General features: G+C 36.3%; 1 protein-coding gene across 3 annotated transcripts in view; it reads right to left on the bottom strand.

Moving 5' to 3' along the window:
* LOC306888468 (uncharacterized protein) overlaps positions 1-20,509 on the bottom strand; it is a 37,781-nt gene that overhangs the window by 3,733 nt on the left and 13,539 nt on the right. The window contains exons 2-12 of one of the 3 annotated variants that reach the window (XM_079446796.1): positions 13,296-13,467; positions 10,437-10,617; positions 9,854-9,914; positions 7,914-7,981; positions 7,268-7,509; positions 6,614-6,783; positions 4,540-4,597; positions 4,143-4,170; positions 4,014-4,053; positions 3,759-3,815; positions 1,698-1,767 (exon numbers count right to left, since the gene is read on the bottom strand). In XM_079446796.1, coding sequence (XP_079302922.1) covers positions 1,698-1,767; positions 3,759-3,815; positions 4,014-4,053; positions 4,143-4,170; positions 4,540-4,597; positions 6,614-6,783; positions 7,268-7,509; positions 7,914-7,981; positions 9,854-9,914; positions 10,437-10,617; positions 13,296-13,467 — 1,147 coding nt within the window. The remainder of the gene's footprint in view (positions 1-1,697; positions 1,768-3,758; positions 3,816-4,013; positions 4,054-4,142; positions 4,171-4,539; positions 4,598-6,613; positions 6,784-7,267; positions 7,510-7,913; positions 7,982-9,853; positions 9,915-10,436; positions 10,618-13,295; positions 13,468-20,509) is intronic. The other 2 variants (XM_079446797.1, XM_079446798.1) reach the window with 2 other exon arrangements.

Below are 20,509 nucleotides of genomic sequence, written 5' to 3'. Positions count from 1 at the left end.
GTAGCACCCATATATTATATATAAAGTCATGGCCAAAAATATCGGCACCCTTGGTATGATCAAAGAAAATTAATCTGCATTGTTAATCCTTTTGATCTTTTATTTAAAAAATTCACAAAAATCTAACCAAATGTTTTTCTCAAATACACGTTGGACACAATTATTGGCACCCCTAGAAATTCTTATGAGTAAAATATCTCTGAATTATATTCCTATTCATATTCACAATTGTGAGCACACCAGGGTGATTATAAACATGAAATGATCCAGCCATGGCTTCCTGTTTCACAGAAATATAAATAGGAGGGAAAACAAAATCCAAATTCCTTTAATCATCCATCACAATGAAAAAAAACAAAGAATATATTTCTGATGTGCAGCAAAAGATAATTGAGCTTCACAAATTAGTGAAGTGGCTTTAAGAAAAGAGCTAGAGCAGTGAAAATTCCCATTTCCACCATCAGGGCAATAATTAAGAATTTCCAATCAACACAAAATGTTACGAAACTGCCTGGAAGAGAACGTGTGTCTATATCGTCCTAATGGACGGTGAGAAGGAGAGTTTGAGTAGCTAAAGACTCTCCAAGGACCACAGCTGGAGAATTGCAGAAAATAGTTGAGTGTCGGGGTCAGAAAATCTTTAAAAAAAAAAAAAAAAGGAAAAGAGCCAAACAACACCTACATCACCACATGTTGTTTGGGAGGGTTTCAAGAAAAATTATCCTCGCTCATCCAAAAACAATCTCCAGCATATTCAGTTGTCAGACATGACTGCAACTTCAAATGGGACTGTATTCTATGGTCAGATGAAACTAAAAAATGAGCTTTTTAGCAGCAAACACTCAAGATGGGTTTGGTGAACACAGGGATAAAAAGTACCCCATGTGCACAATGAAATATACTGCTGTATTTGATGTTGTGGGCCTATATCTCTGCTGGAGGTCCTGGACATCTTGTTTAGACACATGGCATCATGGATTCTATCAAATACCAACAGATAAAAAAATCAATAAGTGACTGACTCTGTTAGAAATCTTATAATGGGCCATGCTTGGATCTTCCAACCGTACAATAATCCAAACACAAACCTCAAAAACAACACAAAAATGGGTCACTGAGCACAAAACCAAGCTTCTGCTATGGCCATTCCAGTCCTCTGACCTGAACTCTGTAGAAAATGAGTGAGGTGAACTGAAGAGAAGAAGCACCAACATGGAGCTGTGAACCTGAAGGATCTGGAATGATTCTGGATGAAGGAATGGTCTCTGATTTCTTGTCAGGTGTTCTCTAACCTCATCAGGCATTATAGGAGAAGATTTAGAGCTGTTAAACTGGCAAATAGAGGTTTCAAAAAGTATTGAATAAAAGGGTGCCGTTAATTGTGGCCAATGTGTATTAGAGAAAAACATTTATTTCATAATGATATTTTCCCCCATTTTAAATTCTTATTATCCAATGAAAGGTTAGATTTTTGTTTTTTAAATAAAAAGATCAAAAGTATTAAGGCAGATTCATTTTCACAGCCTTCTTTGATCACATTTAACAAGGGTGCCGATATTTTTGGCCATGACTATACACACACATATCTATCTAAAAAAAAAAAATACTTTATCCTATCAACTTTGTATCAAAGCACTGGCACTCTGATACTTTTGACCTATATGGTTAGCTATTCGTTTATAGACTTCAGTTCTGACCTGTTTAATTCGTTCCATCTCTGACTCTCCTTCACTCTCAGGCTCTAATAATTGGCTACTGGGTTTCATTCTGAAAATACAGGAAGACAAGCATTCATGAAATAGAAATAGGAAAAAAGAATAGGAAAAATAAGAACAAAAAGGGAAGGCAAATGCAATGGTCTGTACACCATCCCAAAATACAATAAATCAGTCTAAAGAATTCCAAAGAAAGACCAACATCAAAGTCTCATCCACTTCCATGGCTTCAACTGGAATGCCATTGCAAAAAGGCTTCTATGAGCGCAGTTCATTTCTATATTTATGCATTTCCTTTATCTGAAAAAGCAGAAATTCCTCTTTCAATTGACAAGGGCATGCATGCAAATTTCAAGTGGACAAATTTGCAAGGATATGCATTTTGAAAAATGCCCATCGTCTGTGCACCTCTAGCTTCATATTTTAAAGAACAATTTTGGGTGCTACTTCTAATCTTGCACACTATTTAGAAGGGTTAATATGAATTTGGACAAAAAGTGATACTGCGGTTTAAAGTCATGGATGTGGAGACAGCTTTAATATGGGTTCCTACACAGATATGGGAACAAAAGATATAGTCAGTAATAGAGAGCCCCCAGTGGACGATAAGAGCACAGCAGCAGAATCAAATAAATCCAAGCCTGAAGGCAACTGCAAGCACCCTCAAACAAAGCATGTAATACTGTGACAGTGCTGCACAGATCTACAAACACTACAGAAAGCCAAAGAGTTTTCCAAAGCCCACAAGTTGAAGCCAAACAAGCTCAGAAACTTAGATCCACTCCAGTCACATGATGGGTCAAGTTAAGTACAGTCTGCCCGAACCAACTCTGTGTTTGTGTGTATACTATATTTAGTATACACACACAAACTGCTGACGATCTGCTTAGAAATGACATGTTAGCTAAATCTGACTAATTCTGAGAATGTCCTCAAAGATAAAAGTGCCCCATAAAGTAACATTTTCCTTTCATTATGTTCATTCGATGTTGTGTCAATAGCTGATCTTATGGAAACACCCTCCAGTAGAAAAGATTGTCTGAATCCTGTACAGAATCAAACCACCGTTTTGGCTGATAGCACAATCGTTGTCCTGCATGGCACCATTACCAGGGCCTCAAACGGACAGTTTTATTACTTAAAAATCAGTGATGCTACCACATCATTGCTGAAAAAAAATTCAGTATTGATGGTATTTTATTAATAAAAGTCACAGGGCAGTTTTGACATGTTTCTGTGCTTCTGTGTGTGCTTCAGTATAGAACTGTAATTTCATGGTTTTAATGCACACCTTCCAGCCAATCAGAAGTATTCAGAGTGTTCAAGTATTCAGAAACACCATGGTAGCCTACAGAGCATGGTTTATATAGATGTTTTATAATGTTTATATAACGTTTTTAATAAGCAAGGATGCAAATTGATCAAGTGACAGTAAAGACGTTTACAATGTTGCAAAACATTTCTATTTCAAATAAATGTTTCTTTTGAGCATTCTATTTAAAGCATGCTGAAAAAAATGTATCACAGTTTAAATAAAAATATTAAGCAGCATAGCAACATTATAAAAATATGATTAATAATGCTTCTTAAGCACCAAATCAGCACACTAGGGTACTTCCTGAAGGATCATGATGCACTGAAGACGGGAATAACGGCTGCTAAAAGTTCAGTATTCAATTATTTAAATATTTTGAAATAGAAAACTGTTATTTTAAACCATAGTAATACTTCACAAGAATTAATATTTTTACTGTACTTGTGATAAATGGAAACTTTTGAACAGTAGTGTGTGTGCTATAATGTACAAGCCAAGGGGTCATGCGTTACATGATTTTCACAAGATTAAAGGGTGTTCTTGGCCATGATGCAAAGTGCTATGTTAAAAACTCTTTTAAACTATGTGAAATCAGTGTAATCCATGGACTTGAGTGGTTTACTATCTTATTGCATGTTTAGGTAAACGTGTGTATGAAAGCAGGGAAATCGGGGGGTGCCAGCAGTGTTAGCCCACAACCACATGAGAGCATACTGTAGTAAAAATACCTGGTAAATATGCTAGAGGAAGAGGGTGACTCCAGACCTCTGGGTGCTGAGTTAATCCTGTTTGAGACATGTACTGTATATATATATACACACACTTCACTTTAAATTTAAACTACAGGGCCCTATGGACTGTCACACTCAACAGCTGGAGTTCTTCAGACATCAGACTAATGGAGACAGTGCTGGTACTTGATACAAAGTTGTCAGTTCTATGTATAACTAATAAGCATCTAGTGTCTGTAAATGAGTGTTTACCTGGGCATGGTGGCCGATTTTTCCCATGGTCTCCTAAATTCTGTTAATGAAAAATCACAGATAATGAGAAAACAATCAATAAATACCTAATAGTCACAAATCTCGATCACAAATGCATTTTGTTCTTACCGCCTGGGCCTTGAGTGTCGGAATCATCCTAAAGATCATCAGGCAAAGGAAAAGAAACAGACCAAGAGGAGAATGAAAGAGTGTTTCCTCAGCGTCCAGTATTAGTGCTGGCTTTTCAAGTCTAACTCAATTTTACATTTACAGTAATAGAGGCTATATTCCATCTCAAGTCTATAGACAACGCCTTTAAATATCTTAAGACTTTTGCATGCACTTTAAATGGTCGATTTACAGGAAAGTTACAGGATATACAGGAATGTTATAGGAAATTCTTGAAGGATTTTCCCCACAAACAAATACCACCCGCAGCCAATTTCAGTGCTCAATTTTGTTTTTAAGCAAATTTTAGACTTTCAAAAAAATTCCATGAGCCTTAAAAGATTGAAGGTGTTCATACATTACTGGGCTCCTCGGCTTTGGGGGGTGCCTTCTCCCCTTTATCTGCTGCTTTTCTCCTGTATCAACAGACACAATGACAACAGCAAGTTCTAAAAACATCAGTCATTTACAGCACATTTTTACACACAAGTCAAAGAGTTCATGGAATATTATGGGTTATTTACTACTCAAAGTCTAAAACAGTATCAGTAGCATAACGTCAGTTAAATAATAATTTTGTCCCTCCACTGAAAGTTCATTACACCCAAACATTGATGGATTAAAAAGAACGGTCCACATACATACATAGAGCACACCAAATATGTGCTTGCTTGTTGCGCAAGAGGCAATTAGGTTTGTTCTCACATTACGCAAGTACATTTGAGCTTCTGCAACAACTAGTGAACGTTGTTCAAGTGTCATGAATAAGCATGTTTGAAATTCTGTTTACATTTTTGATGTGATCTACTTATTTATTAATCAATGTTTATATGTGAACAAAAGCCTAAATTAAATATTTTCCTTTTATAAAGAGGCCGCGTCTCTTAAGACGACGCATATGTATAATGTCTTTCTGAAGTTTTAGTGGAATGGACTTTCAATCATAGGCTAAACATTTCATTAAAATATTTAAATGTGTCTGAAAGATGAATGAAAGTCTTATGGGTTTGGAAAAACATGAAGATCAGTAAGAACTTTCATTGGGTTAACTATCCCTTTACGGTGGCACACATTTGGCAATTTAATCTAGAGTTATTCACAAGCATGCAACATATGCAAACATATAAACCAGGAAGTTATAAAACACTATAGAATAGAGTTCTGCATAACTGCAGTTACAGGAATTATGTCAGTAACGCAGAACCAGAAGTTCATCCACCTAGTCACACTTCTTCACAGCTCAAGTAACAAATGAGGAATTTTTGTAATGAGGAATTAATTTAAGGAGGAATGCATGTAAGTGCTATACATCGCTGCTATTAAAGCCTTGACATTACAAGGTTATTACCGAAGTTGTTCAATCAACAGTAACCCCTCAGGCTGTTATTTTCTAGTCATGCAAGTACATCTGCTTTCAGGTTCAACAGAGAAAACAGGGACATTTATAAAACTAATTTACAAGACTGAAATTATAATCTAATCCAGTATTACATTTTGTGGTCATATTATGCATGTGAAATTATTTCAGATCTAGGGTTAGAAACTGAGAATCATTCTTATTTAGAACCGGTTCCACCTTTAAATGAAAAACTACCCAAACCAAATGAATTTCAGTTCTTGAACATCCATTCTTCTGCAAATGCAGAACTACTACTCAGTGGTGACGCAACAAAATGCAACCATTCTCCAATGAATCAGTCCGGTTCTTTTTAGTCAATCAAACACAAAGTGTGAAGAATTCAGCCCAATTCAAACAACTCTTATGAGCTGGTTGAAGAAATTAAAAACTGTATGTATATTGTTTTTTTGTATTGTACACAATATTCTGCAGTATCCAGAATCCATATATTTTATTAACTTGCTGTTTATTCTTACGCACCTACTTGTGGGATTTTGCGGTGACAATGATAAGAAATCAGTGGAAAGTATTAAACTGCAGAGAAAACCTCTCTCTTTTTTTATGGATGTCAAATGGAGGAAAGACTTCAGTAGGCTGAATAATCTGAAGAAATCAACAGGCTTTCGTCTATTCTTCAACATGTTTGCCATTAAACCTTTAATTTGACTTCACAAAGAAAAAAAAGTTTTATAAGTGTATCACTGACAACTTTGCAACAGGTAGGATTGTTTACCTCATTTCTTGTTCATTTAGCAGTATCTGCAAAAAGCACTTTACACACAAGTCTGAGTGCAACTCAATCATGTCAAAGCTATAATGTTTGGTTATCAAGGCACACGTGATCAAGTTGACCTTCATGTTTCTTCAACAGTAGAGCAGCAGAGGTCGATATATTCCTCTCTGAGTGAATATTTTAGTTTTACTGCTCCATTCCTGCCTTTTTTTAATTTTGGTAACTGACTCCTTTAAATTGAGAAGTTCCGGTGCTCTGTGTATACATTTACTGCATGGTTTTGGATTTTTTTCTACTGACCGCCGTGCTAGAATTGCGCTCATCTCTCCCATCAGGCCTCCTCCTCCTCCTCCTCCGCTGGGCATAGACACACTGCTGCGGCTGCTGTCTGCTTTAGGAGCTGCTGCCACACTGGCTGCAGCACTGCCGCCATTATTGCCACCTCCTCCTCCGCCACTACCAACATCATCCTGCAGGAGGAAGCTCTGAGTCAATAACAGCAGCCAGGAACGAATGTGTGCGCAAAACATCATGGGAGAGCAGGCTACACAGTTTAACTACTGATCAAGCGAAATAGTTACATTTATATGAAATTTCATCTTTGTGAATGGATTTCTTAGCCTGTTTTTTTTTTACATAAAGTATTAAGTATTTAATAATAAATGTTAAAAATTGTAAACGTTTGGTATACAAGTTTTAGATTTTCCAGTGTTTCATTCGCTGCATTCTCCAACATGAACCATTGATTTTATCATATTTCTTACTTAAAACACATTTCTGTTTTTTCGATTGTGCATGATTCATAAGGAAACGTTATTCCACATTAAAAAACGTGTCATCAAAATGTAATAACTTGCTCTGCCTCTAAAAAGAATAATGTTACCAGGAAGTGACTCATTGTTTTGACATCTGGATATTCTCTCACTGTGATTCTCTTGTCACTCATTGTCTCACCTTGGGCACTTTACGGAGTTTGGCACCTGCCAGGGCAGAAGCGAGACCACCGCCACCCTCGCCTCCACCTCCTCCAGAAGGGGGCAGAGGAGGAGCAGGTGGAGGTGGAGCTCCTCCTCCTCCTAAGGGAGGAGGTCCAGGTGGTGGGGGAGGTCCAGATGGAGGGGGCCCAGGAGGAGGTGGAGGTCCAGGGGGAGCCGGAGGACCTCCAGGGGCCAAAGGTGGTGCAGGAGGAATGACTACTGTAGAACAAAAGCACCATTTTCAAAACAGAAAGTAAATTATTAAAATAGTTCTCAGAAACAAAAGGTAGAAATCGGTTTAACCAATTGCATTCTTGCAAATCATGTTAATACACATTAATTATGCTATTAATAATGTTCTACTTAAGAATGCAATTAGATGTGATTGTAAAAAAAAAAAAAAAAAAAAAGATTAACTTCTTTAATAGGGATTTCAAAAAAATCTTCTGTAAAAATTCTGAGCCATGAATGAATCTGCTTTTTGGTTATCAGATGCTTAAACAATTGTATTATAAAAAAAAAAAATAAAAAAAAAAAAATAATACATTGTGGTTGGACCGCAATGATCTCATAATCCAACAACAAAATATCTTGTTTGTTGAGGTTAAACACTTTCTACTCACCTGGAGCTGCTTGTCGCTCTTTCTCTTGTCTCTCTCGCTCTAGCTGCTCCATCCTCTGTTGTTCCAATCTGCAGTAAAACACATTTAGGCATTGCAATTATTTTGATGTTTGAGATGTGAGTTGATAAGCTAATAATTAAAATCACACAAATTGTAAAATTTAAATAAATTGTAAAGTAAAACACTAAATATTATTTTGTTTATCTGCATGTCATGTGACCGACATCAAAGAATTATAAACTTGGAATTTGTTGATAAATTACTGAAAAATTAACTTAAAGGCGTTACTTCAAGTAAATAAGTTAATAAAATAATAGGGGGGTTAAATGGACTATAAAAGTCTGATCCATTTATGAGTCTTATTAAAAATTACAAGGTCAAAAAAAAGTTAAATAGATGGACATTAAAAAAAAAATAATTCATTGTTGTCATATAAAATGAGCTCACACAGGCTTCTGGACTCTTGAGTTGAAGTCCAAATCAGTAAATTCAATAGGAGTGACCCTAGTCTTTGTCACTTAACTTAAGTTTCCAGTAGATGTGGGATGAGATGGCGATTATTTGGTGGATTTACATATTTTTAATCAATCAGAGACCCCTCAAATGATCAGTACACATAAAACATGACTTCAAACTTGAAACATGCATGTAAACATAGAAAAACATTGAATACTCTCTATAGCAACACTTACAAGACTGCAATGTCAAGTTTCATGTTAAGTCAAGCCTCTCTGAGAGCCATTCAAAACATTTCAGTCAAGTCAAGGCATGAGTCAACCAGCTCCATGTAAAGTCTTTATCAAGGTAACCAAAACAACTAGACAGGCAGAGAGAGAGAGAGAGCGAGAGAGAGAGAGAGCGAGAGAGCGAGAGAGCGTGAGAGACGAGTGCAGAATGTTCTGGAATTAGTCTCATTCCAGAGATTTGGAAAATAATTTCAGTTTTCCACTGCTGCCTTTTCTTATATTAATATTCTTAAACATTATTATTAATGCTAATAAACAGATGGTAAATTAAATTACATTTATTCATTTTGCAGATGCTTTTATACAGAGCGACTTACAATTGGGGAATACATAAAGTGATTCTTCTCAAAGAAGCAAACAGACAAGAAGTGCACGTAATACCAAGTTTCAGGCATTGTTGAAATAAATACAAGCTAGAAAGGGAAGGAATACATAAAGAGAAAGACTTTTTTTTGTTTTTTGGATGAAGTCAAGTAGTGTCGAAACAAATGAGTTTTCAGCTGTCGCTTGAAAATCGTCAGGGTTATAAGGTGCCCAAGGTGAGTAATTATGTTCCTACTCGTACTGAATGCATTCATGTGCAGAAGCATGAAATTGCATTCATAATATTGCAAGGGCATTTTTATGCTATTAGTGGCACACTAATTTTCGGCAGTGCCATAATTTTTATAGCTTGTTTTAAACCAATAGTTAAAGTTGGTCACGCCAACAGAAAACTGACTGGTTTGAAAGAGTCTTCTGTGTGAGCTTTGCTACATACATCACATAATTGATGCAATGCAATTATTTAAATAAATATCTGCTTTATTAAGCTGCCAAAAAAGTACAAAAATACGATAAAATAAGATTTTAAGTTTGAAAAGACACCAGTGTTTCTTTTTCTTTCTTTTTTTGCCAGCAAGAGTGAAAGAGGAGGAGAATGAGGCAGGGAAGAAGAGGATTTAAGTGTCAGAAGGCCTGCCCCAGACTTCTGCCCCATCACTTCAGGGGCTCACGGAAAGCTAAATAATTGAGCGTTAATACCAGTAATCCCTTGAGAGTGTGTGCATGTGTGCGCATCTGTAAATGAGGTCAAGGACTGACCAAGGAAACCATGACTTCAGGCAATTCACACGATGCCACAGGAAGTGAACAAAAACTTCACATAAAACCGTTTTGTTACACACACCACTACAAATAATCTCTGGTTTGTACCTTTTCTGTTGTTCCAGCTCTTCTGGGGATGGTCCATTGGACAAGGGTCGTGTGGGGAAACCTAAACACAATGGAGTTGTAAAAGGTTGCGTTGATTTTTTTTTCATTATACGGTCATTAATTACTCAGCCTCATGTTGTTCAAAACCCGTAAGACCTTCATTCATCTTCGGAACACAAATTAAGATATTATTGATGAAGTCCAAGAGCTTTCTGACCTTGCATAGACAGCAACATAACTACCACGTTCAAGGCCCAGAAAGGTAATAAGGACCTTAACTTTAAATTTTATGAAGCTACGAGTCTTTATTTTTGTTCTCTTTGTACAAAAAAAGAACAGCTGACGTTACATGAATTATTTGAATGATTACCTTGAACGTGGTATTTGTGTTGCTGTCTATGTAGGGTCAGAAAGCTCTCGGATTTCATAAAAAAATAACTTAATTTGTGTTAAGATGATGAATGAACGGGGTTTGAATGACATTAGGGTGAGTAATTAATGACAGAATTTTCACTTTTGGCTGAACTACCCCTTTAAAACATATGCTTTGTATCAATGGTGTGAAAATGTGCATGTGCATTACCTCCATCAGGCAAGGAGGTGAGTACATCGAGCGCATGCATCATGCCATTGGCAAACAGCACTGCATCTTCCTTGGTGCCAAAATTTAGTCCCCACACCTGCCGAACGTCCCGCCACTGGTGAAAGTTTGGTGTGGCCTGATTATATTTTAATCCCTTTACAATTGGACAGTTTATCACAACCTGTACAGGAGAAGACACAAATGCCAAAATGTAAGTCAAAAAACACAAATAGTTTCTCTTTTCTGTTAGTTAATTCGAGAAGTTAATTATAAAATAATAAGTTAATTATTCTTTGACACTCATTTTGGTGTCCAGTTGTATTAAAGAGCCCCTATTATGGATTTTTGAAAATGACCTTTCATGCAGTGTGTAAGTGAATGAAAACATCCTGCAACGTTTTAAATCTGAAAGTGCAGCATGTATAAAGTTATTGTCTCTCAAAAGAATGAGTCAAATCTGAATCATTGGAATAAGTCGTTTTTAAAACGAATCCCAAGCAGTTTTATGTTGATGTCAACATGAAACATTAGCATATTACCCACCCATTTGTTGGTCTTTTAGTGTTGGTCTGAATGAAAATGCAAATTAATTATTTGCCACTAGGTGCTGCTTTTGGAGGGGTAAAAATTGAGGTTTTCCCGGTAATGCTGTACACAAAGCAGTACTGCCTCAAATGCAGCTTTATCAGGCATTACAGGCATGATGGAATGGAAATTAGACCAATCGGACCAATCACCGCAGATTATAGCGTCACACAAAGAGGGGTTTGGAAAAATGAATCGTTTGGGAGTCATTGAGCAAGTACGGTAAAAAATAAATGCATGTTTTAAGACAATGAAAGTGTTTTTTGACCTTGCATGCTTGTCAACCTGTTGTTGGGGACTTCCAAAACCAAAATATTAACCTTTCATTACCCATAATAGGGGCACTTTAATATTTATTTATTTTTAAAAATGCAATACATAAGAGACTAATACTTTTGAAATGAATATATGTTCAGTTTATGGATTTATTTACTTTATCTCTTGTGGGGCTTGTTATGGCAATAAATATAATTAGCTGCTGGGACGCATTTATTTATTTACTTACAAAGTAGTAATTATATTTTAAGAATACAAGATTTGAAAAAAAGGTCAAATTCAAGATGCATTCTTGTGTTCAAAATTTTAACTGAAAGACAAAAATGCAGGGTTCTCAAGGTTCATTAAAAAATTAATGTAAGTGCAAACAGGTCAGTGACAAACATATGTTCAGCCATATGAAATATATAAACTATTTATCTTTAAATTCACTTTTCTATTTAAGAATTTGCTCTGCCATCATAAATAAGGTATTAAATGATCTACATCATGGTGATTTTCTCAGCAAATGTGTGATTTACAGTTATTTACATTTTTTTAAATCAATCCTAGAACAACTCGTCTATGAACTTGGCACACACTTAGATTAACATATATTTGAATGTGCCAAAAGGCTTTCTCCAACCCATCCTTAAACTTCAACCCCAAAGCTCAAACAGATTTGTAAACTTTTTGCATATTGCAACAGAAATAAAAGTTTGTTTAACAGATCATCCAGGAGGTGGCTCCACCTCTGCAGAACGCATGAGTGAGTGTGTGAGAGATCGACTGTGTGTGAGCGTTCGCCTTTAGTGAATGTGCTGACACCTCGTTTCTCTGTTTGTATTACAATCATGAATTCCACAAAGTAGAGCGGAGGAGAGAAAGGGAAGAGAGAGAAGAAGAAAAAGTCCAACATGACAGCAACAAAGATACACTGCCTTCAAAAACACAGAAAATACAGAACAGCAGACGCTACACAGAAAGAGCCGTACAGAAAGAGACAAAAGTCATTCAGACAAAGAGAAATGAGTTTGTGGATCAGACAGATGGAGTGTGGAGAGGTAGAGTCATGGGAATGGGGGAGGAGGGCCTAATTGGCACAGGAAATGGTTTGGCTATCTTACAGGAAACAACATCTATTTTAGTAGTCATCTCTGGGGAGCATTCGTGTCTGTGCGTATAGAGGGCGACAGTGCTGGGAGGGGAAGAGAGAACTCAAGATAGAGGGATGCAGGAGATGGATGGACTGTAAACTCAGAAATTATATTCTAGCAGTTAAAGCAATATTTCTTATAAAAATAAAAAATTATTATAAATGTTGAAAACATTTGAGCGGCTTTTTTCATGAAATGTTTATTTGAAACAGAACACTTTATCAAATTAATGTATCCTTTCTGAATAAAAGTATTAAAAAAAAAATTTTTAAGTACTTTGTTGCACTGTGTTGCCATTGAAAGGTATATATGACTTTCTTATTTCTAAAAAAATATATATATTTTTTTTTAATTTCTGTTCAGTGACTTGGATGGAAGAAAATCAGAAAATCATGGATATGAATTGTAATTAATTAAATGCACTTCTGGTGGAATTACATCAGTTCAAAGGTTTTGATGGGGTCACTTGAATATGCATATCAATTCTGTTATGGACCACCTTTGTTTGTACATTTATCTTTTTTTTTTGTCTTAGATGCTTGACATCTCAGTATGCACTCGCTTTTGCAACATGGGAAAAGCATTATAGCTTTTTGTAATCTTGAGGGAAAAAATAATATAGGTCTGGAATGACATGAGGGTCAATAAATGAATTATTTTAATTTTGGGGTGAACTACCCCTTTGCCAAGTAAAGAGATTTTTTCTAAAAGACTATTTAAAGTGTGAGCTTGAGGCAAAGTTTGAAAAGACCTTTTTCACGTTACCCTGAATGTGTCAGCCCTCTGCAGTGATACCTTCAAAGAAAAATGGTTTGTTTGTCTGCAACCCCACGCTACATCTGGCTGACTGTAGTTTGTTTACCTGCTGGTCGGTCTGCATCTTTCGTCCCACCACTCTGAAGGCGTTACTGCTGGGGTTGTGGTAGATTTGGACCCTGCTGAAAGCTTGGGGCCCCGTGCCTGCCGGAACCCACTTCTTATCGGCATCATTGTAGATCATCACAGTGGCCCGTGCCTGACAGATACTTGACTCGCTGTGCATAAGAAAGAAAGAGAGAGATGATATTACGCGTATTGACGAGGTTTTTTTTCTTGGAAATACATCTGAAAAAAAACGCTGTCGTCTTCTACTCAGGGTCTAGACTTTGACACATCAATAATACACCCAGAACAATAGGTGGCGCCAAATACGCGTAAAATGAGTGTGTCATGAAATACGTAATTTAATGTGTGTTGTAAAGATCACAAGTGAAAACAGAAGAAAAAGAAAAGCTTACAGCAGCCTGTCGTGACTGTGATGTTAGCCTGATGGGACCAAACTTCCTCTGTAAACGATTTTAAAACAGTACCCAGATTTGAAGACTACAATAAAATTTCACTTCTACTCTGAATAAAATTTTGGTAGGCTACTATGAGATGGATAGCCTAAATGTTATATAATTCAGATGGGCTACTCGTTATTTTTAAATGTGATTGGTACATTTTACCAGTGTTTACCATACTTTCAAAACAAAAATTTAAATAGGCAAATATCAAATATGCAATATGAAAATTTAAGAAACGTCAAAAAGCCTTTTTTCCAAAAGGTACATGTGAAAAAAAGGGGGGTTGTCTTATATTCGGGTCAATACAGTAAATACTTTTACGGTGTATAAATATACCTGCTTTTTAAAACTGCAAGATAGGAGAGAAAAGCGAAGAAAGAGAAACAGGCATTGGATACTGGGAAAAGGATGACAAACAAAGGGGGAAGAGAGACTGAGATATAATGAACAAAGAGACAAGTGTGGTTAGAAATGTGTGAGGTAGGAGGAGAAGTCGTCTGTCTGATCGAAACAAGCCCAGCAAGTACCAGCAATGGGGGCAGACAAAGACAGGAAGTGCTCAACATTCCGATACTCGGGAGAGAAAGCAGGTTATAGAAACATATTGGCCATGTATCACATTACCACACATAAATGTACAAACAGAGCCAGTTCTTAAAGGAACTGTTTGAATGGAAATTCTGTTATTTACATGTTTTGATGTAGAAGTATGGCACTTTCAGAATAACGATTTCGGACAACATGAGGGTAAGTAGAGGTTGGCCGGTTTGGATTGTTTGATGGTTGATGGAGATATCATGGAAAGCAAGATGGTCGATGACCGATATATAAAGCCAGTACAGGCCTATGATATCACAGTGGTTCCCAAACCTGTCCTGGAGGACCCCCTGCCCTTGCACATGTTGTATGTCTCCCTAATCAGACTTCAGACACACCCAATGGATTCGCCGTCCACAAGAAAACATGAAAACGGCGTTTTCAAATTTATCCACCCTGGGACCCGGTTTAAAAAATGATCGGTTTCACTCTTCAAAAACGCCGGTTTCGTGTGGACGAAACGCCTAGACGGTAAAAAATGTATGCGTATACAGACAAACCAGTCTTCGTGTGGACGGGGCCTTAGTTCTTGCAGTCTCTACTAATGAGCTGATGAGTGGAATCAGGTGTATTAGATATGGGAGACATACAAAAGGTGCAGGGCAGGGGGGCCTCCTGGACAGGTTTAGGAACCACTGTGATATCACACTTTAATTTACTGAAAAATGCAGCATCTCGTTTTTTTAGTTTGTTATTGTTTTTAGAATTTGTACATCAAAATGGTACAAAACTAATTCAAATAGGTTAAATGGTCCTGAAAAAAGAGCCACAATAGTATAGTTCGTGGTCAAAAATGGCCGCACTGAAATTCTCATTTAGTGGAAACATTTGGTACTGCGCCCAAACAAAATCTTACTGAAAGCTCTTATTGAATTTTTTGATTAACCTCAAATTTGTGACCCGTGCTGGCTAAATGAGTCGGAACGCGCACAGGCTAATTTTGAGCTACGGGCAAAAAAAATTAATAAAAGTAAAAAATTGATTTTGGTCGAATTTGAGATTCACAAAAATGAGTTCATTAAGCCCTCGTCTAGCGATCCCAGTGCTCCAAATAATAATGAAACATCTAAAAGTATCTTTATTTGGACGCTTTCTGAGAGGGGTACCATTTCTCTGCTATAAATATAATTTTGTATCATAAAAATCCTCTAGAAATACAAAATATAACAAAAAACATGAAACTAAAATATAGCCTAGCACATTCATTTTACAAGATAAAAAGGTAATTCTTGACCACCACACAAGCAGCAATTTCTAAAATTAAATGTTTATTTTACATAATATTTACTAAAATAATTAGAAAACAATTTAAAAATGATTATACATCATCTCCAAATTAAACATCCTTCATACAAAAAATCCAATTCAAACCGGCCAAACAGAAAAGCTTATTAGTTGAAAATGTTAAATAATGACCATGGCGATATATCCGTCAACCACTAAGGGTGAGTGAAAAAAAAAAAAAAAATAAAAAAAAATGTAGTTTGAATTTTTGGCTGAACGAATCAGAAATCCACTGATAGTGAATGGAAACACTGCTGGATTTGTCTGTCACAAACATATGCAAACAAGGACAAGGATACCGTCAAGCAAGGGCTGTGATTTCATACTGACATCATCTTGCTTGTGGTGTGCGCATGTGGCGGCTCATTTGTGCCTGGACTGTTTATAATGTCTCTAAGAAATAGATCGGACACAAACAAATCATCTTCAAACTCAAATGCTGCTGCTGCGCTGGCTCCTTGATCACATTCTTCCATGTTTATTAAATTAAATCCTTTGACCTACACTCACAATTACTCAACTAAAGGCAGATTTCTGGAGCCTTCTGTATAGAGAAAGAAGACAATGAATAGACGTTTATAGCGATGTCATTAACTACAGACACTTTTGGTCCAGTGAACAGAGAATAAACCTAATACACTTTAAACTCTCAGATTATTTCATTTGTCTTCTATCAACAGCGGACATGCATGCATCACAACAGAAATGTGTTATTGTAATATTTTTTTGCTCCTACTACAATTTAATTTTCATTATCTCATATGTGTTGTGTTTAATAGCATTTTGTGGTGGAAATTCAATATTTATGATTTAGGGAACAAAATCTTAAAATCTGTTAGTTTCACTGCATAATTTGACAAATACAGCTTGGATGGAAATGACAAAAAAATTAGACAGTTGTGTTGAAATGGTAGCAAACTACACTAACATTTGATAAAAGCTTATCAGGGGCAAAACACCACAACAAAGGGACAGTTATTAATAAAATATATATATATTTTTTTAAATGAAATACTTCAAATAAAATATAAATATATTACAATATATTTATTTATATTGTCATACATTTTAAATGACTAAATATATGTCAAATAGATTTTCAAATCATAAAAGGCACTGAAAAGTAAAATAAAAATTCATAAAATAAACAGTATTATAAATATAAAAATGAAATGAAAAGGCCTGTGACATAAGTGAACAAAGTCACTTGTATTTAAAAGTTTTCATCATTTTCTCCCTTATGTTTTGCAAACTGTGATACAATCTCCTCTTCTTGTGACATCACACAGAGGCCACAGCTCACTTCCTGCTCCAAGAAATGCCGAATAAGGCCTGACTCTATGGCCGGTCGAGTGGTTTGCACACACACTCCTCATGCCCAGATGTTGATTGCTATTGGAGGGGAGCTTAGGTAAACCAGATGGAAGGAAAGACGGGATAACAGCAATCACAGAATGAACAGAGGATAAGTGAAGGAGGAGGGAGATCAGGCTGAGCTTGGCTTAGAATCAGCCATACTGTTATGAGAAATTAATACATTTTTAATATAGGAAGGCTGAGCTGGAACTAGGGACGAAACTGAGTGTGTGCAGTGAATTATTAATGAAGAGAAAGGCACGCACACACACACATACTGTACATAAACATTTGCCTTCATGGACAGATAACAAGCAAATACACGCTGTATGAAGCGTTCATGACAGTAACTAAATTCATACATATAAAACAGATCTAATATATTCACAACATGAACAGCATTAAACCCTCTGACCCAAGGCAAAAACGGGCATTTAGTTTTTATTGGTTAAATCATTTAAAAACAAGCTGGACTTTGTCTCGGAAACAGTCCCATGGCAAACACACGCTCTATATACACTCAAAGTAGTGACAAATCAGTATATCAATATCAGTATATAAGTTTTAGATGTGCTTTCAGTAAGCCGCTTTGTGCAAAGTTTAAGTACGCTGTCTAGAAATTATAGAATTTAATTACTTTAAATATACATGACACTCTACTACAGAACCACAAATCGCCAGTTTCCTAGGAATGAAGGAGTTAACAGGAAACTGCAGAGCGTGGCTGAAGAAATGTCTGTATAAGGCTGTGCAGACAGCTGCCCTTGAACACTAACAAGTAGAGTCAAGCCCACTAATCGGTCTGAAACTCTCCTTCATCGTCTCAAATATGTTCCGTTCCCCTTCGTTCACCTGAACAACACCTCAAAGGGGGAAGTTAAGGGCTGAATGGTCACAGTGTAATTACAAGAGACTCACTGAGGATAAGATACGCAGACTGGCAGATAAGTGTTTGAACAAAAGAAGAAAAGAATGTGAACTCATGGGACTTGTGGGACACGAACGGTCTCTCTCAGCAGAATGTGTCATGCTTTACAGCCGTTTAGATCAGCTGTCAAGTCTTGCTTACACAGTTTTAACTCTGTATGGGTTTTAAGTCAATTTCAATAAATGCTCACACTCAACAGGTCCTCTGGTTAAGCAATTATTGAAAGGTATAAATAGAATTGACAGCCGTTTTAACTTTTGGTTATAATTAGATTTATAAGAGGAGGTGTGAAAATGACCTACTGCCAAAGTCTTCAGAGAAATTGATGGCCAAAGAAATAAATTAATCATAAATACATTTCAGTCAAGTACTCAAGGATGAAGAGGACAAACTAAATTTCGACTGGTGTGAAATATTTTGACGTTTTTTCATGACCCATCACTGCTGTCCTTTCCAAGTACTCAAATTTTTGGACACTTGTGGCTATTTATAATTAGAACTGGAGAAAAGAGCATATTTCCATGGGTGAAATTCTAGATCTGCTTTTCCACTCATGTAAGTGATTTCTAATGTGTTCTGAGAAGCTATAATGTTAAAAATGACAGGCTACTGGAAATGACATAAAAACAAATCTTACACCACATGTGCCTACCAGAATGCCAAAATTATTTTTGTTTGTTTCTAATCCAAATATTTTATTTTCATCTCTACTGGTCAGTTATTTTGAGAGAATCTGCTACATTATTACACTGTTATGGCACACAGACGTCCAACATTTAGTGTAACATTACAACCACTATGTTTTTCATTAACCACATTTCCATATTAACTAAAAGACTGAGCAGCATTATGCAGCAGCGAAATAAAACTTTTCTTAAATGTGTGTGAGGTGGCTTAGTGGTTTAAGACTGGAAAATACAAAGGTCAATGGTTCAAGCTCAGTACTGGAAGAACTATCACTTGTTGAGCAAGACAACTAAACTATAATGGCACAGATAAGAGCCATGGTATATATGATAACTGCATGATAAACATCCAAATGAACATAGTATTACTATGGCTTAAAAAAAACATGGTAGTAACATGGAACTTTTTGATGTTAGGATCAGGTTTACACTTTATTTTAAGGACCAATTTATTAAATAGTTGCTTATTAGCATGAATATTGCTAGCATATTGGCTGTTTATTAGTACATAAAGCACATATTAATGCCTTACTCTGCATGGACATATTTTAGATTAACCCTACCCCATTCCTAAACTTAATTACCTTGTTAAATATATATAAGCAGCAATTTCGAAGTTTGTTCAGGGAAAACTATTAATTATTAGTGAGTATGTGTTCCCTATTCTAAAGTGTTACTGGAATCAGAATGTCTAAGCTGGTAAGCACGATGGCATCATTACATACTGTTGCATTTAAAACATCTTAAAGGGAAAGTTCACCCAAAAATAAAATGCTGTCATTAATTACTCGCCCTCATGTTGTTCCAAACTCATAAGACCTCCGTTAATCTTCGGAACACAAATTAAGATATTTTTGATGGAATCTGAGAGCTCTCAGACCCTCCATAGACAACAACGGTCCTTACACGATCCAGGTCCAGAAACGTAGCAAGGAGATCGGTAAAAATAATCCAAGTGACATCAGGGGTTAAACTGTAATTTTACGAAGCTATATGAGAATACTTTGTGCGCAAAAGAAAAAAAAATGACTTTAATTCAAATTAGTCTCCGCGTCACCCGGATACATTGTTTTTGCTCAAATCAAAGTGTACGAACAACGTAGAAAACGTATCCGTGTGGCACGGCTGACACAGAAGAGCATATGCCGTTTGCGTTCAGTGGATATTCTCCAAAAAGAGACAAATTTGAATAAAGTCGTTTTTTTTTTCTTTTGCGCACAAAAAGTATTCTCGTAGCTTCGTAAAATTATGGTTGAACCCCTGATGTCACATGGATTATTTTACCGATCTCCTTGCTACGTTTTTGGAGAGTCTGAGAGCTATCAGATTCAATCAAAAATATCTTAATTTGTGTTTTCCGAAGATGAATGGAGGTCTCATGATTTGGAACGACATGACCCCCCCCAAGTTATTAATGACAGAATTTTCATTTTTGGGTGAACTAAACATCTGGAGCTTGCTAAAAGAAATTTTTTTTTTTTTTTTTTTTGAAAGTACCATGATTCATTACTTTGTCGGGACCAAAACAAATAAATCCAAAACCAATTTCAATCAAGATTAAAGAGTTCAATTGGTCATTCAAAGCTGAAGGAAAGCCTGTGATGCCTGTCAATGACAGTGGCAAACCCAAGCTAAAGCGCTTACTTGCTTTGCTCCTTGTTTTGCTTACTTGCTTGTCTCTCGTCTCTCAAGTCTCAGCTTGGGCTACAGCTTTTAGAGTCTCTGTAAGAAATACTGAATCATCCTCCTCTGTGAAAAAAATTTAATCAAAAACAAATCCCAAGCACAATTTCAAGTGGCTTTTTCATCCCTTAAGGGAAAATTGTGCAAATCAATTTCAACCATAAACTGTGTGTTCTGTGAAGTTTGGATCACTTGTTTTTGTGTGCTTTTTCACAAC

This window comes from Barbus barbus (genome assembly GCF_936440315.1).
Source record: "Barbus barbus genome assembly, chromosome: 22".
Lineage (NCBI taxonomy): Eukaryota > Metazoa > Chordata > Actinopteri > Cypriniformes > Cyprinidae > Barbus > Barbus barbus.
This window is presented reverse-complemented; position numbering and strand designations above follow the sequence as displayed.